An 18,206-nucleotide genomic window follows, 5' to 3' on the forward strand; every position below is an offset into this window, starting at 1 on the left:
GTGGTGGTCTGATTTTATTTTCACAGTTTGCAATTCTACCTAGTGACTCAGCTCTGAGTCCTTTAGGCCAGTAACGAAAAATTGCAGTGTGTGGCAGACGGATTCGTTCAAAGATGGTCCAAAAGGGTCACGGAATCTGGGAGTTATCTTTTCAGCCAGGCACGTAGAGTCCGATTCCACTTATGGCTGTCTTGACATTTCAATCACACTTGGTGGTTTCTGACAGCGAGAAAGTCTTCTAGAGTTCTAGAGGAGCAACACTATGATGCAGCTCATTAATGTAATTATTTATTATCATAAGTGACTTAGAGATAGATAATTGTAATATCATGTGCATCATATACTGAAAATACTCTGCACGTAAAAAAAAAAAAACCACCTCGCACACACGCAGGTGGACCTTTGGCGGCCGAACAGCTTGACCTTGATCCAGGCGGACAGCGATGTGGACGTGCACATCGGCCATGGCGACATACGGGAATTGAAGGGTCGTCTGAAGGGGGCGCACATCTACCACAGGTACGCTGGGTGTCTGCGGGGGGTGGAACAGGGGACGGAGCATTGAGCTGAGAGAAGCAAACATCTGTTTCTCTATGGCTGTCAAAGGATAACACACATACACACAGAGATATGATTTACGCATGCAGGATGCCCAGTCTCTTTCTCAAAAAACTTTTTCATCTCCAGTGTCCATCAATCACCCGAATAAGGATGGGGTTCCTCAAAGCAGCAACGGCATGAGAGCTGCGGATGCCAGTTGTTTCTTTCTCCTGTTCCCAATTCGATGGCTTTGCTGAAAATTTGTTTTAAAAAACATTATTTATACCTAAGCTATAAGTTACACAGCAATAAATTTTTTGAAATATACTAAGTGCAGTTCTAAATTTTATCTCTGGGGAAGTATAAAAAAGAAATCCGAAAAGCACTTCTGAGAAAATTTGGAAAACCAGAGAAGACAGTTATTCAATGAAAAGTTCTGAGCCAAAGCTAGTAACTTTAAACAGTCACTTTAGCTGTGGTTTTGGTTTGGTTCTTGTTGGCATTAGTGAAGGAAACCCTCATGATGATGGCTCAACTCATTGGGAGTAGTTCAGTCCCTGTTGTTCGTCTCGCGTCATACAGCTCCAGCTTCCCTGAGAACTGGCCATCATCTGATGTTTCCTTACTACGCATTTTACAGTGATTACTAAAGCCATTTATTGCTCTTGGTTGTTCTTAGTCACTCAGTAACACCTACATTTGCTTAATGTCAGCTGAAACTAAACCACAGAGAGCAGGATCTACCTTCAGTGTTCCGCGGACTGCTTTTGTTACGGAGCCGAGGATGGTGCCGAGAGGTACCCCACATTTCCACATTGCCCATACCAGTACCACCACAAAAAGAATTGGTTAAAGAATTGATTGACTAAATGACAGGACATGAGATCCTTGATCTGCCCCACAATTCTATGTGTCAGGCTCTACCTGTCCTCTTCAGGGTCCTTATCTCCAATCTCCAAAAGGAAATTGAGAAACAGTTGGCAGTCCGGTCAACCAGGAAACGCAGATCGGATTTCCAGTATGACTACGAGGTCTACCACTCCCTGGACGAGGTTAGTGCATCGGTTTTAACTGGCGTCCCCTTGTTTATATGGGTATAAACAAACAAACAAAGAAACAAGCAGTATAACAAAGCATAAGAAATTCACATCTGTGCTCTATGTGCTTATACTTCCCATGAAGGATTGGCTGAAACTCAAGACCCGTTGGGCCCAGACAGTCATGTAATAATTTTGGCTCTTGCATAGTACGTTTAGAAGAGACACTTTGCACAGCAGGTTCTGAGCTGCTCAGTGGGTGTGAGGTTCGTGACCCGCTCAGGGTGTGCGGAGTTTGTATGCTTTCCTCATGTTTTTACCCTAGAGACATGCGCTGGCAAACCACTTCCATTGCTCCCTCACCTTGGAAACCATGCGAGTGGTCGCTATGAGTCGGCTACAGCTCAGCATGTCCGTCCACAGTAGGTTTATTCAAGCCCCATGTCCCACAGGAAGAGTGTGCGACTTTGCTCCTGGTTTTAGGAGAAATGTGGAGACCACCAGGATTTAAATGATTGCCCTACCGTTCTTTCCTGTTTTAAACATTGACGTTTATAGATACTTCTTCCAGAACGCTGAGCAGAGATCCAACGCATGCTGGGTACGTGTGATAAACAGATGGATAAGTGTACGGCAGGCTAGCGTGGCTCTTTGAAGTGCGTGTGTCTGTGCGTCTTCGACTCCCAGAATCATGAATCTGTCCACCACCCAAACCCCAGCGCATTTCCGGCGTCTGGAGAAGGATGTCAGACAGAAGAGAGAGAGAGTGTGTGTGTGTGTGTGTGTGTGTGTGTGTGTGTGTGTGTGTGTGTGTGTGTATATAGACTGGGGTTCCAAACCGCCTGCTGTATCTTCTTTTACTCTACCAGCCTCTACTTGGGCTTCGATCCAGTTTATCTACCTAACAGCCCCGCAGGTAATGAGCTCCATTCAGTGGGGATCAGGCAAGGAGCTCAGAGCATCTCCCCTGCCCCACCATACAGCCTGCCCTCCAGCCACAGGCACAACCTCCTCGCTAATTCAGTTCATTTCAATTCCGCCTACTTTCATATAGCACCCCTCCCAACTCTCGGAGTGTTTAGCATAAGACGGTGCAAAAATAGAGAATGACATGCGACAAATGGAATTAATAATAATAGCGATGCGCAGTCGAAAACCAGTGAAATGTTCCGCTAATTGGCTGCCCTCTGGAAGCTCCGGGTCTGCAGAATCGTTTTTGAAGCCCGCCTTCTCCGCGATCTGCTGGGAACATCCATTGTTGAGCGCGTGAGCTGCACCGGCGGGAGAAGACTGTTCTCAGAAATGAAAATCTGTCTCGTGGAGCCAGGGGGAGAGATCACAGGGTACTTCCGCAGTGCATCTGCAAGGAAGCTTCACTTTAGGCGTTGGTGTTACACACTTGGAGGGGGAAGTATCATTATAATTCAAAATGTGTGAAGGCGCTTGAAAGAAGCAGGAGGCTGACAGTTTTATACCCCCCAAAATCCCGCCACCAGAGCATTCGGGCCCAGCGCAATACGAAACACTTGTCTTCTCCTGCAGAATTTGCCCTGTCTCACCCACCCCATACCATCACTCCTTCTCTATGTAGTGTTAAAAGATTGTGGTGTTCAAAAGAATAATTAACCCCATATTGTTTCATTATTTTGAGCCATCCCTCTAAATACGTTTCTTTTTTTTAATCCAATACTCTCCCCCAACCACAGATTAAGAGCTGGATGTTTGAGATGAACAGGACCCACCCACATGTGGTGGACATGTTCTCCATTGGGCGGTCGTACGAGGGGAGGCCTCTCTACATCCTCCAGGTATGGACAGGGGACCGCTCAAAGGTTCGGACCACCCGTTCGGTCGACCGCCTGCGGGCTGACGGGTCTCTTCTCCCGCCAGCTAGGAAAGAGAACGCATCCGTACAAGAAGGCCGTGTGGATGGACTGCGGAGTGCATGCCCGCGAGTGGATCGGGCCCGCCTTCTGCCAGTGGTTCGTCAAAGAAGTGGGTTGATTCGCCTCCGGCGTCCTGCTGCGACACCCTGTGCTCTGGGTTCCAGGCACCAGTCCTGCATCACAGTAGCCAGTGTATTACAGAATCATACTGCTCTGTGAAACAGACGTGTGATCAGTATTCATCGCGAGAAGCCTTTTGAGCCAATTATACACGGCACAGGAACTTGAGGTATACGAGGAGAGGGAAACATAGGTATCTTATTATGTAACGAGATTCCTGTTCAAGATGCCTTAGTCTTAGACCATTTTGGGTCAAAAAAGAAACATTTATTCATTTAGCTGATGCCATTCGCAATAAGTAGCTGGATCAAGGGTACTACAGCGGGAGGTGGGATTTGAACCCAGGTCCTTTGAGTAGAAGGGGGAAGCTCAAACCACTACGCCACCTACTGCTGTAACACAGTTTTTATGTAACGAGTCAACATGACGGCCTCAGGTTGGGTGATTTCAAATTCCCTTCAAGCACTTTGAAGTGTCAGGTGACTAATGTGACCAGGTCATCCCAACGAGCTGCGTTATGAGTCCTGGGACCGCCTCTGTGACCCGAGGTCAGTTCCACACCACGCAGTACCCACGAGGCACCACACGGTGGCAGAACGCCAACACTTTTAAAAGGACAGATTAACCTCGACCTGAGACTAGTTAGAGGTCGGGAATTACCACAGTAAAATCTCCTTTCTCTAATCCTATTCTTCGGTGCCGTGCAGCATGAGTCTTAATTAATATTTCGCAGCAATTGGAAATTCAGCTTCGCAGCTGGTTAAATACACCGTAATCCCAGGAGCTTTTGCCATTAATAAAAGGAATAAAGTGTGTTGCCGCCAAGCCGATGCTTTCTTCTGCGTGCTGCTGCCGTCGTTGGTGACACCATGAATGGAAAGGGGAGCTTATGGGCTTTTGCATCTTTGCATAATAACTTTGTCACATGCCTGTGTGTGAAGCCGGGCTGGTTGGAGAGAATTTTCTCATTGTCACATACTGGCGAGCGCGTGCAGATCAGCGCAAGGGTGCCCTGGGGGGGCCTGCTGATATGACTATTGAGGTCAGCATTGGGAGTGACACACCTCTGTGTGTGGGGGTACTGCTGATTTGCAATGCAGCAGACTCACCATGCAATTAGTTCTCCTACCAGAGAGTGAGCTAACTGGACACTGTTAAATGTACGGCTCGCAATTAATGAGGACTAATTAAGGTCATGCATATGCATGAAGGTGAGAAGTTAACGGAACTCTTCATTGCCAGTTGTTGCTAACAGGTGTCCATCTCGCTGCAGGCGCTCAACTCCTATCGGACGGATCCTGTAATGAGAAGGCTGATGAATCACCTGAACTTCTACATAATGCCCGTCTTCAACGTGGACGGGTACCACTACAGCTGGACCACAGTAACGTGCTTTCCGTGTCGCAATGTTCAAGACGCAGTGATTAGGATCTAAAACACACGCGGCGAAACAGTGGTATCAGACAAAGAAGCTGTGCTTGAGTAATCACGGGTTTGAATCTGAAGCTCGTCCTCTGCTGCGAATTAAATGTCACTTTGCAGGAAGTCATCTGCCAAATGCATAAATGTAAATGTAATGTAAATGTAATATATGTAAACCGCTGTAATTTAGAGTGACACTTGAGGAAAGACCATCCGCAGACCTGATGAGTAGGTGCAGGTAGGGGGCTGGCAGCAGGGAGGTTGACTGCATGTCCTACATGATGTCATGTGAACGGTAGCGTGTAAAGAAGCCGTGGGTTTGGCAGGTAGCCAATTTAACCTTTAGCTTTTGCATGCAGAAATTCATATGTGAAGGTGCTGGTCGATTTGTTGCGGGGGGAATGTTCTGTTCCAAATTAAAAAACATGAGGAATAATTTCATGTTCTTATTCCCATGATTCCGTTCCCTTCAAAGAAGTGAAAACCTATCACTTCCACTATTATAGATATGGATATGAATATGGATAGCCCAGTATTATTAGCTGGAAGGATGCTTGGGAAAAGCCACTGAAAAGTGAACTTACACACACACATTGGCTGAAGCTGCTTGTCCTAAGCGGGGGGGTCGCGGCAAGCCGGAGCCTAACCCAGCAACACAGAGTGCAAGGCTAGAGAGGGAGAGGACACGCCCAGGACGGGATGCCAGTCCATCACAGGGTACCCCAAGTGGGACTCGAACCCCAGACCCACCAGAGAGCAGGACCTGGCCAAACCCGCTGCACCGCTGTGCCACCGCACCCCCCAGTGAACATACAAATATATGTAAATTTGTATATACTTGCTTTTCATATTTTGTTTCTAACATGTTTAGTTGCAATTGTGTAACAATAGATATTGATATATATACAGTAAATGTGCATGCTAAGTACACAGGTTAAAAATGTCGGTCATAAAGATTTTCCTTGGTCATGTCAGAGAAGGGAATGATGTAGAATACAGTATATATCCAGGATAGGCTCCGCAGCACCGCAGCCCATACTTGGACAAGCAGTTAACAACAGTAAGCGTGTGCTTTAATCTCTTCTGCTGTTGTGCTGCTGTCAGGACCGACTGTGGAGGAAAACGCGCTCGAGGATCGCCAGGTACCAATGCCGTGGGGTGGACGCCAACAGGAACTGGAAGGTCAAGTGGTGCGGTAGGTCGCCGGAGACTCTCTTGAGCATCTAGTAGAGTAGGGAGCCATTCCTTTCATATGTGCGCTCAAATAATGTAGAATGTGAGTTCTCCGTTGTCCCAGTAATGACTGTCTCTCTTTAGGGAGTTCAGGAGAAAATGCTTGAAAATAGGAAGTTGAGATGTAGACCATTTTCTTTTTTATGAACATGAATATTTATGGTGAGCCAAATGCAGGGCCTTGGATACCAGTCTTGTAAAAACACTGCTAGGTGTCTTGTGCTTTAATGTTTTTGGCATGTTTGGCTTTCAATTCTGTCACGTCACCATGCAGGACGCTCGCCTGTCCATGTCCACCTCATGGCCCGAGCATCAGTCTAGGCTCACTGTCCTGTTAAGGCTGAGTGATCTGAGTCTGCGCTTCTCGTGTCGCAACATGTCACTGGAGATCCGACAGCCTTGGAGGGATACTACCGATATTGTAGCTGTGATGCTGTCAGATTATTTACGCACAGAAATCATACTGTCCCTTATCAGCAGAAGTCATAACCATATTCACTGTAGGTGGTCCTCAACTAACAATGGGGTTATGTTCCAGTGACCTGGTGGTAAGTCTACTTTTCTGTAAGTCTCAACCCCACTTACAGTGTAACAAACCATAAGGATATAGAAACAATTAACTTGCATGAATGATACATCGTATTATAGGGCTTTGTTGTATTTTCCAGTAATTCCACCCATTATTCCTCTTAAAATAATACCAATATAGAATAATGATATATAGACAGTACTGTATTAAAATCATATTTTCATTCTGCACCATTATTTTCACTTTAATGTCAAAATCTTTCTTTTGCTTGTTTTTTTCTTGCACCATGAGAACACACATTTTCACTTGGTTGTCATTTAAATAAAAAGTAACAAATGGAATCAAAAATTAAATGTTCGGTATGTAAAGCAACGTTTTTGTAAGTGAAAAACATTCGCTAATAGACGCAATAGAATCAATGAGAAATAAGAAATAAATAATAAGAAATATAGTGCCTTGCAGCAGCGCGGCGAGCCGATGTTATGGAGCAGCAGGTGGAGCGGTCGTCGTTAGACGTTACGACCAACATCGCGACTCAAAAATGATATAAAAAGGTTGTTGGGTGGCCGTTGTATGTGGTCACAAGTCGAATACGACATCGGTCGATAAGTTCCAATGTATTCAGCAGGAACTTTTATCCCCATCTATTACAGGCAGTCCCCGGGTTACGAATGTCTGACTTACATACAACCTGCAGTTATGAACCACCCATCGTAAAGCCTACTATATTAAAAATTCAAGTTACATGCAATGGTTCGTAATAACAAACGGGCGCTACTTTGCGACACGCGTGGAAGCATTGCGCTTCTACAGCGGTTCGTCGGCTTGTGGGTGCAAGAGCCCGAGGTAGGACAAAGGACAAAGACTTCCTTCTTTTCAGTTGGACCACGTTGCTGCTAACAGTGTCTCGTATGTTACTGTGTTTGGCTTTAATTTTTTTATTTTTATCCTCGTAACATGGCACCAAAGCGTAAATGTGATACAAGCGATGGCGATGCATCAAAGAAAAGAAAAACAATCACGACTGAAACTAAAGTGGAAACAATAAAGCGACTGGAAAAAGGTGAAATACCAGCGAACATTGGAAAAGCGAACATTAAACTTTCTTTAATGTTTTTTATACCTAAACACACACAAACACACACACACATTATTATTATTATTGTTATTATTATTATTATTATTATGGGGGCGCAGCGGGTTTGGCTGGGTCCTGCTCTCTGATGGGTCTGGGGTTCGAGTCCTGCTTGGGGTGCCTTGCGATGGACTGGCGTCCCGTCCTGGGTGTGTCCCCTCCCCCTCCAGCCTTGTGCTCTGTGTTGCTGAGTTAGGCTCCGGTTCAGCACAACCGTGCTTTGGACAAGCGGTTTCAGTGTAGGTGTGTGTATTATTATTATTATTATTATTATTATTATTATTATTATTATTATGTTAAATATGTTTTAGTGTATCCAGAAGTGTTTCTTGAATTTTTTTAATGCATGGAAAGGTACACGATACACTACATACAAAGACAAACATTTGACTAACTAACATGGGACACGAACCGTACCTAACTGTTCCGACTTACGTTCAAATCCGACTTAAAGACAGACAGGAACGGAACTTGTTCGCAATCCGGGGACTGCCCGTACATCACTTCTATATGCTGGGATTTGTGATTATGCACCATAGCTTTCCAGGCCTTCATAAAGGTTCAACAGCAGTTCCCTTCCTGGGATTTGTAGCTGTATACTCCACTTTCAGATTCCAGATCCTTCCGTTTCTGAATGCGACACTACTGCGTGTTGCCCCATGGCAGTAAAACTATGGAAAACAGTCTAATTTATCCTCTTTTATCTGGAATAATTAATCTGCTGCATTGTTTACCACACTGTATGTATTGCCCTGAGACCGTATTTCCCCCTGCCATTAGCATATACAAATAGTCGTTAGCTTCATCCACCGTTTCCTTTCCATTTTAATTGTATCCTCATGGGAAATTCACAGACAATACCGGCACAGCTGCCCTTTTAATGCACACATTAGCCATCCAACTGAAAGGCGAAAGATGTACCGTGTGAATCTATAGAAAAAATGTTTTACTTTGAAAATATACTGTCGCAATGAAACCGTGATCGGTGTGTTGAAGAAGAGTCAAAATTAAAGCAAGTTGATTCATCAGTTTAATTGCTTTCCAGATACTGAGGCTTAGTGAGATTTGGGGATTTTTTTGTAGCAGTGGAAGCTGTTGCACGTGTTTTGTTTTCTCCACCACTTTATGTAAATGAACTTGTTAAAATGCATGTACGCACACACACACACACACACACGCATTGTCTGAAACTGCTTGTCCCATACAGGGTTACAGGGAGCCAGAGCCTAACCCAGCAACACAGGGCATAAGGCTGGAGGGGGAGGGGACACACCCAGGACAGGACGCCAGTCCATCACAAGGCACCCCAAGCAGGACCTGAATCCCAGACCCACCGGAGAGGAGGACCCGGTCCAACCCACTACACCACCGTGTCCCCCCTTGTTAAAATGCACTTTTGGAAATATGTGTATACTGTTAAACATGTATATTGTGACATACTATTCATATGAAATACATATACACATATATTTATGTATACAGTGATAAATCTATAGGGGCCCTCTGTGTGGCAGGTTTGGGGTTCGAGTCCAGCTTGGGGTGCCTTGCGATGGACTGGCATCCCGTCCTGGGTGTGTCCCCTACCCCTCCGGCGTTACGCATTATGTTGCCGGGTTAGGCTCCGGTTCATCGGGAGAAGCGGTTTCAGACAGCGTGTGTGCGTTTGTGTGTGTGTGTGATATATTTATACAAACACAGCCAGCACAGTATATGTCTGTGTATATTGTGAAATGTTACCCCAGTTAGCACTCAGGATATGTTCCTAAGACATGGAGCACTTAGCGAAACACTGAACAGGGTCATTATACCATATTTTATTAGACAGGTGAAAATACAAATGCAATCACAGTAGAACAATACACACACACTATCTACAACTGCTTGTCCTGAGCGGGGTCAGAGCAAACCAGAGCCTAATGCAGCAACACAGGGCATGGGACACACCTAGGAGAGGATGCCAATCTGCCGCAAGGCACCCCGAGCAGGACTCGAACCCTGAACCCACCACAAAGCAGGCCTCGGCCAAACCTGCTGTGCCACTGCACCCCCGCTAGAGCAGTAATGATCTTTAATGTAATGATTACCGTAACAAGACCCTGTAGCAACGCAACGCACCGTACCAACGTGCATCGTGCGAGGAGCGCACGCCACGCCTGCACATGACCTATGGGCCACGCAGACAGTTTGCCACGCGCAGCAGTAAGCATGAGCTGAAAGCGATCACAGCGGAGCGTCAGAGGACTCAAACTCGTTTTTACAGCCAGTCTGCTCCGACACACCGAGCCACCCGTCTAAGACGTGCGAGAGACAAAAAGAGCGGCTGCACGTGCCTGGCTGCACCCATCCTTGCGCACGGCAAGACGTGATACGCAGCTCGCGCTGTTGCTCACTAGTGAGTCGGAGCACGTGGGCCGCAGAATCTCATTCGCTCCTTTAGCATCGCCGAGCTGAACGGACACAGGGAGCGCGAGGCGCACCCCACAGCTGGACTGTGAATAATGGGAATAATGGGCTCCCGGTGCCACTTCACAGCACCAAAGCCACGGAGCTGCCATGCGCGCGCACACACACACACACACACACACACACACACACACACACACACACACACACACACACAGAACGGAGCCCACGATCACTGAATAATTGGTATTTTATGTGTTAGTGTCCTAACGCTGGAGAGAGTGAGAGAGAGAGAGGCACATCTGGGTTCCGCTATAACGAAACAGCTGTAAATAGGGCAGTGTTTAGCAGGGTATTAGTACTGTATATCACGACGTGTTGTATACAGTTGACCCTTGAACAGCGCGGGGTTTAGGGGCGCCGACCCCCCGCGCAGTTGAAAATCCGTGTATAACTTTTGCCTCCCAAAAACTGAACTACCAGTAGCCAACTGTTGACCCGAAGCCTTACAAATAACATAAATAGTCGATTAACACATATTTTGTATGTTATAGGTATAAGGGAGGTGTGGTGACGCAATGAGTTGAACTGGGTCCAGCTCTCTGATGGGTCTGGGGTTTGAGTCCCGCTTGGGGTGCCTTGCAGCGGACTGGCATCCCGTCCTGGGTGTGTGTGTGTGTCCCCCCCCGCCCCAATCCTATGCCCTGTGTTGCTGGGTTAGGCTCTGGCTCCCTGTGACCCCCCCCCGTGTGGGATGAGCGGTTGAGACAATGTATTAGATCCTGTATCCTTACAATAAAGTCTGCTACAGAAACATTAAGAAAATCACAAGGAAGAGAAAATACATTTATAGTCCTGTATTTATCGACACCGTAAGTTTACGTCGTCTCTTTACAAGATGAATCGCCTGTGTCAGTACCTACGTTAATATTGTCTTACATGATACGGAACGCTGTCGATGTTGTACGTATCACGTGTATATTTTATGGTAGTAAATGATGAAATAGACTAGTATCTACATCTCCAAAAAATTTTCCAATCTATTTATTGAAAAAAATACGCATAGAAGTGCACCAGCATAGTTTAAACCTGTGTTGTTCAACGGTCAACTGTACTGTTAATGTGTGTATCATGCAGCATCCAACTCCGGTTTACTGTATTGCAGCTTATTGTCCCATCATGTGTGCTTGTATTTAGTGAATTCACGTAGAATCACCAAGACAAATTTAATGTTCCCTTAGCTAATAAAGTCATTCTGATTCTGAATTAACGTGTTCGGGGAGTTAAATACCTTTTTCTCTATCGCCCCCTGCAGACGAGGGCGCGTCTTCGCATCCGTGTGACGAAACCTACTGCGGGCCCTACCCGGAGTCGGAACCCGAAGTGAAGGCTGTCGCCAGGTTCTTGCGCAAGCAGAGGAAGCGGGTCAAGGCCTACATCTCCATCCACGCTTACGCTCAGATGCTCCTGTACCCGTACTCCTACAAATACGCCACCATTCCTAACTTCACATGTGTCGTGAGTCTTTCGCATTTTTTCTTGCTGTCTTCACCAAAAGTGACTTGACATTTTTTTACCCATTCGTACAGCTTGAAATTGTATTGGAGCCGTTCACACAGAGTCCCGAGTGTTTCTCGGGATTGAAACCAGCAACTTTCAGTATTTTGCTCAAAAAAAACTGAGTTGCTACTGTTTTGTGTACATACACTTATTTAGGAGACACTTTTTCTCCCAAGTAACTTCCAACAAACTCTATGTAGTGCTATCAGCACACACACCTTACTCACCAAGGTGACTTACACTGCTAGATACACTACTTACACTGGGTCACTCATCCACACATCAGTGGAACACACTCTTTCTGTCACTCACACACTATAGGGGAACCTGAACAGCATGTCTTTGGAGTGTGGGAGGAAACCAGAGCACCCAGAAGAAACCCCCACAGACAGAGGGTGAACATACAAACTCCACACAGGCTGAGCGGAAATCAAACCCACATCCTCTTGCACTACCCAGGCCCTTTGAGACAGCAGTGCTACTCACTGTGCCACCATGCCACCCCAGTACATAAGCAAAACAAATGTAACAACAACATAATTCTTAATGGTCTGTATATGGTGCCAGCAAACAGTATAGCAGTCAGAGCCATCCCCTTGCAAAGGTCCTGGGTTCAAATAGCTCCTGCTGTACTGCTGAGTAGGGTTAGGGTTAGCAAGGTGAGGAAGATACACCGAGTTGATCCAATTTTAAAAAAAAAAAACCCAACTGTACAAATGGGTAAACAACTGAAAGCAACTTAGTGCACAATATGTCACTGTAAATCACCTTGGACTAAATAATGGTTAGCAATAATAACATTTTTAGATGATGTTTAACCTTCGACGAAGCATAGCAGAATGCCCTCACCAAGTCTGGGACAAGCGGTTCTGAAAATGTGTGTGTGTGTGTGTGTGTGTGTGTGTTTCGCAGGAATCGGTGGCTCACAATGCCGTCAACGCACTGTACTCTGCTTACGGAGTGAGGTACAGATACGGGCCCGCGTCCACCACTCTGTGTAAGTCACAGTCCTTCGCCATTCGGGCAGCTGTGTGCCAGTTCTTTATTTGTCCAGTAAGTCATAGCAGAAGTCATTTACTTTAGTAGTATTCCTCATCAAGGGGGTGCGGTGGCGCAGCGGGTTGGACCGGGTCCTGCTCTCCAGTGGGTCTGGGGTTCCAGTCCCGCTTGGGGTACCTTGCGACGGACTGGTGTCCCGTCCTGGGTGTGTCCCCTCCCCCTCCGGCCCTATGCCCTGTGTTGCCGGGTTAGGCTCCGGTTCCCCGCGACCCCGTATGGGACAAGCGGTTCAGAAAATGTGTGTGTATTTTTCATCACTTTTGGTTCTGTCAACTTCAGAGTCTAACTTTTGCATTGTTTGCCTGGAATTATAATGCTGGGGGTGTGGTGGTGCAGCGGGTTTGGCCGGGGTCTGCTCTCTGGTAGGTCTGGGGTTCAAGTCCTGTTTGTGGTGCCTTGTGATGGACTGGCATCCTGTCCTGGGTGTGTCTCCTCCCCCTCCGGCCTTGTGCCCTGTGCTGCCGGGTTAGGGTCCCGTTCACCGCGACCCTGCTCAGGACAAGCGGTTTCAGACTGTGTGTGTGTGTGTGTGTGTGTGTCTGATCGCGCTGAGTCTTTTCTTCCTACGACAGTGTGTGTGAGAGACAGATTATAGCGCTGATTACATCAAGGCAGAGGACTGTTGTTCCGAAATCATCTGGGTACGAAATGAGCTGTCGGCATGGTCACCCACATGTCTTGCTTGGTGAGTAATTCTGGTACTTCCTTCCTCACAGATGTGAGCTCCGGCAGCTCGATAGACTGGGCCTACAAGAATGGGATCCCCTACACGTTTGCCTTCGAGCTGCGGGACACTGGCCACTACGGCTTCCTGCTGCCCGAGTCCCTGATCAATCCCACTTGTACGGAGACCACGCGGGCGGTCAAGACCATAGCGTCCGGTTTACTGAAGAAATGCTCACGAGGGAAACCAGCGGCTGCTCCCGGACACCCCCGTTTCTCTCTCTGATTCCACCCCGGACTCTGTCTCTCCGCCCTTCTCTCTATCGCTCTCTGTCCATCTCTTCGGTCCTCCGTCAAGACTCCAGCTGGAGTTTGCGTTCCTTCACTACAGCGGCGCTCGGGTCGCTCAGCTTATGCAGACTAACTCATTGAACCTAATTTGGCTTCTCGTGGACTTGCATGCATTTCTTAAAATAGGGGGGAAAAAATTATTTTGTGCGTCGTCAGTTATTGAGGTCCAAGGAACCATTTTTGACCAGTGTGGACATGCAGAAAAAAAAAGTGTTTAAGTTAATGTTGGTATATTATTTCACAGATGTTAAAATAGCAACCAACAAGTTATCATTTCACGTCAATCCCAATATACCATCATCCATAGAAAAATAACTAATCAATAACGGGTGACGATTGAACAGAAAAGCAAGGAAGGTGGTTGCTATCAGACACATCCCATCAGATGCCGCACAGATTTTGAATTTACTCCGTTCATGTCGGAGCGTGGCGCAACTTCAATAAATCCACGTTGTTGTCCGCATTTATTTGCCACTCGAGAAAAAGTAGGTGTCCGACTTCACGGTTGGCGAGCTAATTCGAGCACTTCACATACGGTTTTGGATGTTCACCGTTGTTATGCTGGTTCATTTGAACAGGTGACAGCACTTGTCTAGGGGTTTAAAAGTCCTCATTTATGTTTTAATCAACCTAATATTCACTTAAGTTATTAATGGGCAGATTAAATGTGTTTATGAAAATTGCAGGGAAAAGCCTGCGGTGTCAGTTTTTGTCAGCCTTGTTCAGCATAAAAATGAGGTTTTGTCCAGGAGCGTTACGGTTTTCCATTGTTCTGCTTCGTGCTTCTTCAATCGCACGAGAAGTATTTTGGACTCCGCTCCATAACCAAGGGCTTTGAGACCAATGTTTTGGACTTGTGGAGAGTCTCCTGTCTGACTGCGAGAGGCTTGATTTTACCATCATGTGACCGGTGGCAGGGGACATGGTGGTGCAGCGGGTTTGGCCGGTTCCCACTGTTGCGCGGTGGGTCTGGGGTTCAAGCCCTGCTTGGGGTGCCCTGTCGCAGGCTGGTGTCCTCTCCTGGGTGCGTCCCCTGCGCTGCCGGGTAGGCTCCAGCCTGCCGTGACCCCACTTGGGACAACCGGTTCTTGATGTTGGTGGGTGACTGGTGGCCGTGGGGGGACCACGGAGGAAGTGCAGAAGAACACCCCCTCTTGGTGATTCCATGGTTCTCTGTAGCAGAGCTGTCAACAGCATGGCCAGGTGTTACCTTCAACATGGGCCTGTCACCATGGTGATTCTCAGGGTCTCCCAGGCATCTCTGTCGTTTACTGCTCCTGTTCAGGTCCTCCTTTAAGGCCCCTTTGACTTCTCCCTTGTTTTTGCGTATTAATATTAAGAGGAAATGTTTACAGCATGGAATTATAAAAACAGGACTACGTCTGTTCTGCATTGACACGCAACATTGCATTAACATGCATGTTTTTGCATCGCATTTATAAAGATAATGGGTTTAAATGTTTTTTTTTTTGTTGCTTTCTTTGTGTTGTCCAAGTTGTAGTCTGTTGTTCCCGGTATTTATTTCGGTGTAATTTTCTTGTCTTTGGTATTGTTAACTGCTATTGTCAATAAAGTTTTTTTTTTTTTTTTTACATTTTGATTTTTAAATTTCCATATTTTGTTTATAGAAACACCAGCCTATTTACTGTTAATATTGGACACAGAAATGACACAAAGCTGAATTATTTCAGTTTGAGAAAAATAACATGTACCGAGAAAATGTGTAAGAAAGACCGGGGCGTCATATTTATTTACGGTACATCGCTTTTCTCCATGTGTATGTATTTTTCTCAGCGTTTGTGAAGTTGAGCAATTTTCTGTCCCATTTTACATCACTATGGGGGCTTTAAATCTGAACTTTTTTTGATGCTCAAATATGACAGCGGAAGTAGCTACTGACCTTATCTAAGACAATCATGCAAGATTAATGTCGTGATCGGGCACTTTGATTACACGCGGAGCGGACCTCGGCAATACATGCCGTACTATTAGTTTTGCATTTAACAATCTTCTCAAAGCATTGCTGTACTTTCTTCTCCGGCCAGCCTGTTGTTTTTTCAAAAGGAAATCAAAGTCCTGTCTCCTAAGCTTTGAAACTGAATTGTGTCTCAAATAATTCACTGATACACAGTGCAGAGTGTTCCCTGCTTGTCTTTTAATACCGGCAACCAGTCTAAAAGGTTTTGATTTAATAATCACTGTGCTTGTGAATGGCATCAAATAGATTCCCTAGATCCGCTGTAAATTGGGCTTCTTTCCCTGCTGGTCCGTGCTACCAAGAAATTCCTGTTCTCTTTCTGGCCCTGTTAATAGCAGGCACGCCATGAGGGCGGGTTGATGGAGAATGCCATTCTAGATCCTTCTTATCGGTGCCGTCAGCTTCCTGACGGTAATGTAACTTGTAACACCGGATTATCACAAGAACATCGCCTCGCTCTCCTGATAGGCTCCGCCCCGACGTGCCTGCGGCTGTTTCCTAACGACACGTGTCCTCGTGGGCGCGCTGTTAAGAGCAGTCATTCATCCTTCTCACCACATTGGTGTGAACAAACGGAGAAGGGGGCTGAATCTTTTAGTGGTGGTGGGGGAGGCCCCCTCTTTGCTGGTCACCTCATTGGCTGGAGCCACAGACACACCCCTGAAACTGAGCGCTCGCACACAAACCACGCGGGCAAAGCTCACACCTTCAGGATGCGTCCACAGAGAGACGTTTGACTCGCAAGGGTGACGTGTTGCCAAAGTACTACACACCGAAGGGACAAAATTAAATGGATGTTTTAAAAGAAATTTTAAATCTTAATATGTTATCTGCCCATTTATTCACCTAGACATTTCAGGTAAACTCCTCAGTTTAATGGTGGGACAGTGGGTAGCACTGGTGGCTCAGTATTCCTGGGCTGTGGGTTTGGACATGGGTTCACATCCATGCCAGACTATGCAAACTTTGTATGATCTCTCCATGTTAGTGTGGGTATCTTCCTGGTGCTCTGGTTTCCTCCCACAGTCCAGAGACATGTGTTTCAGGTGATTGCTGACTCCAAATTGTGTTTTTTGTGTGTGTAAGATTGCCCTCTGAACGGCGGTGGCACCCTAGGCTTTTAGAACATTCTTCAGACCACCAATGAATAGGCAGTTATTGACGATGGATGGACAAAAAAGATTAATCACAATGGAAATGAAAGCATAATTTCTGGAAATTAAACCTAAAACCACTTGTCACCACCCCAAAACTGTGACACTTCCTACTCTACCTGATGGTATCTAATCACACAGTCTTATAATTCTAAATAAGTCTATTACCTCTGAGGTTTTTTTGACAACTCTGAAGCATAGAGCGTGAATTCTAAGAAAAGGAGAAGGTTTAAACCTTTGTGTCACCTAAAGAGAAGGGGAAACTACTGCACATCCACAGAGCACAGACTGGTCCTTGTTCACAAGGCTACCTGTCAGTTCTTTCAAACAAATCACAGCACACGAATGGAAATTGTTCTCAGCCGTGTCTCAAAAAATGTCTGTGTTGTGTCATTTTGGGCACTTTGCTCTAAAACCTGAATATTTTTGCATCCTATAATACAACTGTTCTCGTTTTCATCAACTTTACACAAAGTTTCCACAAATGTTGCAATATTGTAACAGAATTTTTTTGTAAATGTTGGGCAAAATGACATTTCAGAGGGTATGCTACATGCTACACACACAATATCGCTTCGAACTGCTGGCAACAGAAAAAGAAGACGACGCTGCGCTGTAAGGGAATTACTCAGGCATGTTGTTTCCATGGTAATAGCACACCTGATCATAAAAGTAAACATTGTAAAACTGTATGTATTAATTGTGAGTCAGCCTTAGAAAAAACCCCAGGAGAAGGATGTTACATTTTCTCCAGGTAGTCAATGCAAAGAGATATTAAAATGACCCGCAATGCGAGGTTAAAGGTATTTTTTTTCCAACAATGCGCACGCTAAAAAAAAGCACATTCTGAGCAGTCTTTGTAGATTTTCGGCAAAGCTGATTTATAGGCGCATCCTTATTGTTGACCCCACAATGTCTACTGTAAATATCAAATGTTTCACTTTCTTCCTTTGATTTATTTGTTTTGGTGGCACAGCTTCCCACTGGACAATGGTGACCAGCTGTAAATCAGATTTCCTGGTCAGGTTTATCTCAGCAGCCAAAGAGTAGATTACATTCAGGATCAGCGACCGGTTGTGATCGGTGATGAATCTCTTTTTATCTCGCAGGACCAGAAGTCTCAAAAATGACATTTG

The 18,206-nt window shown here is 45.9% G+C and overlaps 1 protein-coding gene across 1 annotated transcript in view; it reads left to right on the plus strand.

Moving 5' to 3' along the window:
* cpa6 (carboxypeptidase A6) overlaps window positions 1-14,887 on the plus strand; it is a 35,468-nt gene extending 20,581 nt beyond the window's left edge. The window contains exons 3-11 of the mRNA XM_018754001.2: window positions 395-519; window positions 1,478-1,592; window positions 3,284-3,385; window positions 3,468-3,572; window positions 4,857-4,967; window positions 6,110-6,200; window positions 11,621-11,823; window positions 12,778-12,862; window positions 13,641-14,887. Of these exons, the coding sequence (XP_018609517.1) occupies window positions 395-519; window positions 1,478-1,592; window positions 3,284-3,385; window positions 3,468-3,572; window positions 4,857-4,967; window positions 6,110-6,200; window positions 11,621-11,823; window positions 12,778-12,862; window positions 13,641-13,873 (1,170 nt within the window). The 3' untranslated portion in view covers window positions 13,874-14,887. The remainder of the gene's footprint in view (window positions 1-394; window positions 520-1,477; window positions 1,593-3,283; window positions 3,386-3,467; window positions 3,573-4,856; window positions 4,968-6,109; window positions 6,201-11,620; window positions 11,824-12,777; window positions 12,863-13,640) is intronic.
* The last annotated feature ends 3,319 nt before the right edge of the window (window positions 14,888-18,206 follow it).

This window comes from Scleropages formosus, chromosome 9 (assembly GCF_900964775.1).
Source record: "Scleropages formosus chromosome 9, fSclFor1.1, whole genome shotgun sequence".
NCBI classification, from domain to species: domain Eukaryota; kingdom Metazoa; phylum Chordata; class Actinopteri; order Osteoglossiformes; family Osteoglossidae; genus Scleropages; species Scleropages formosus.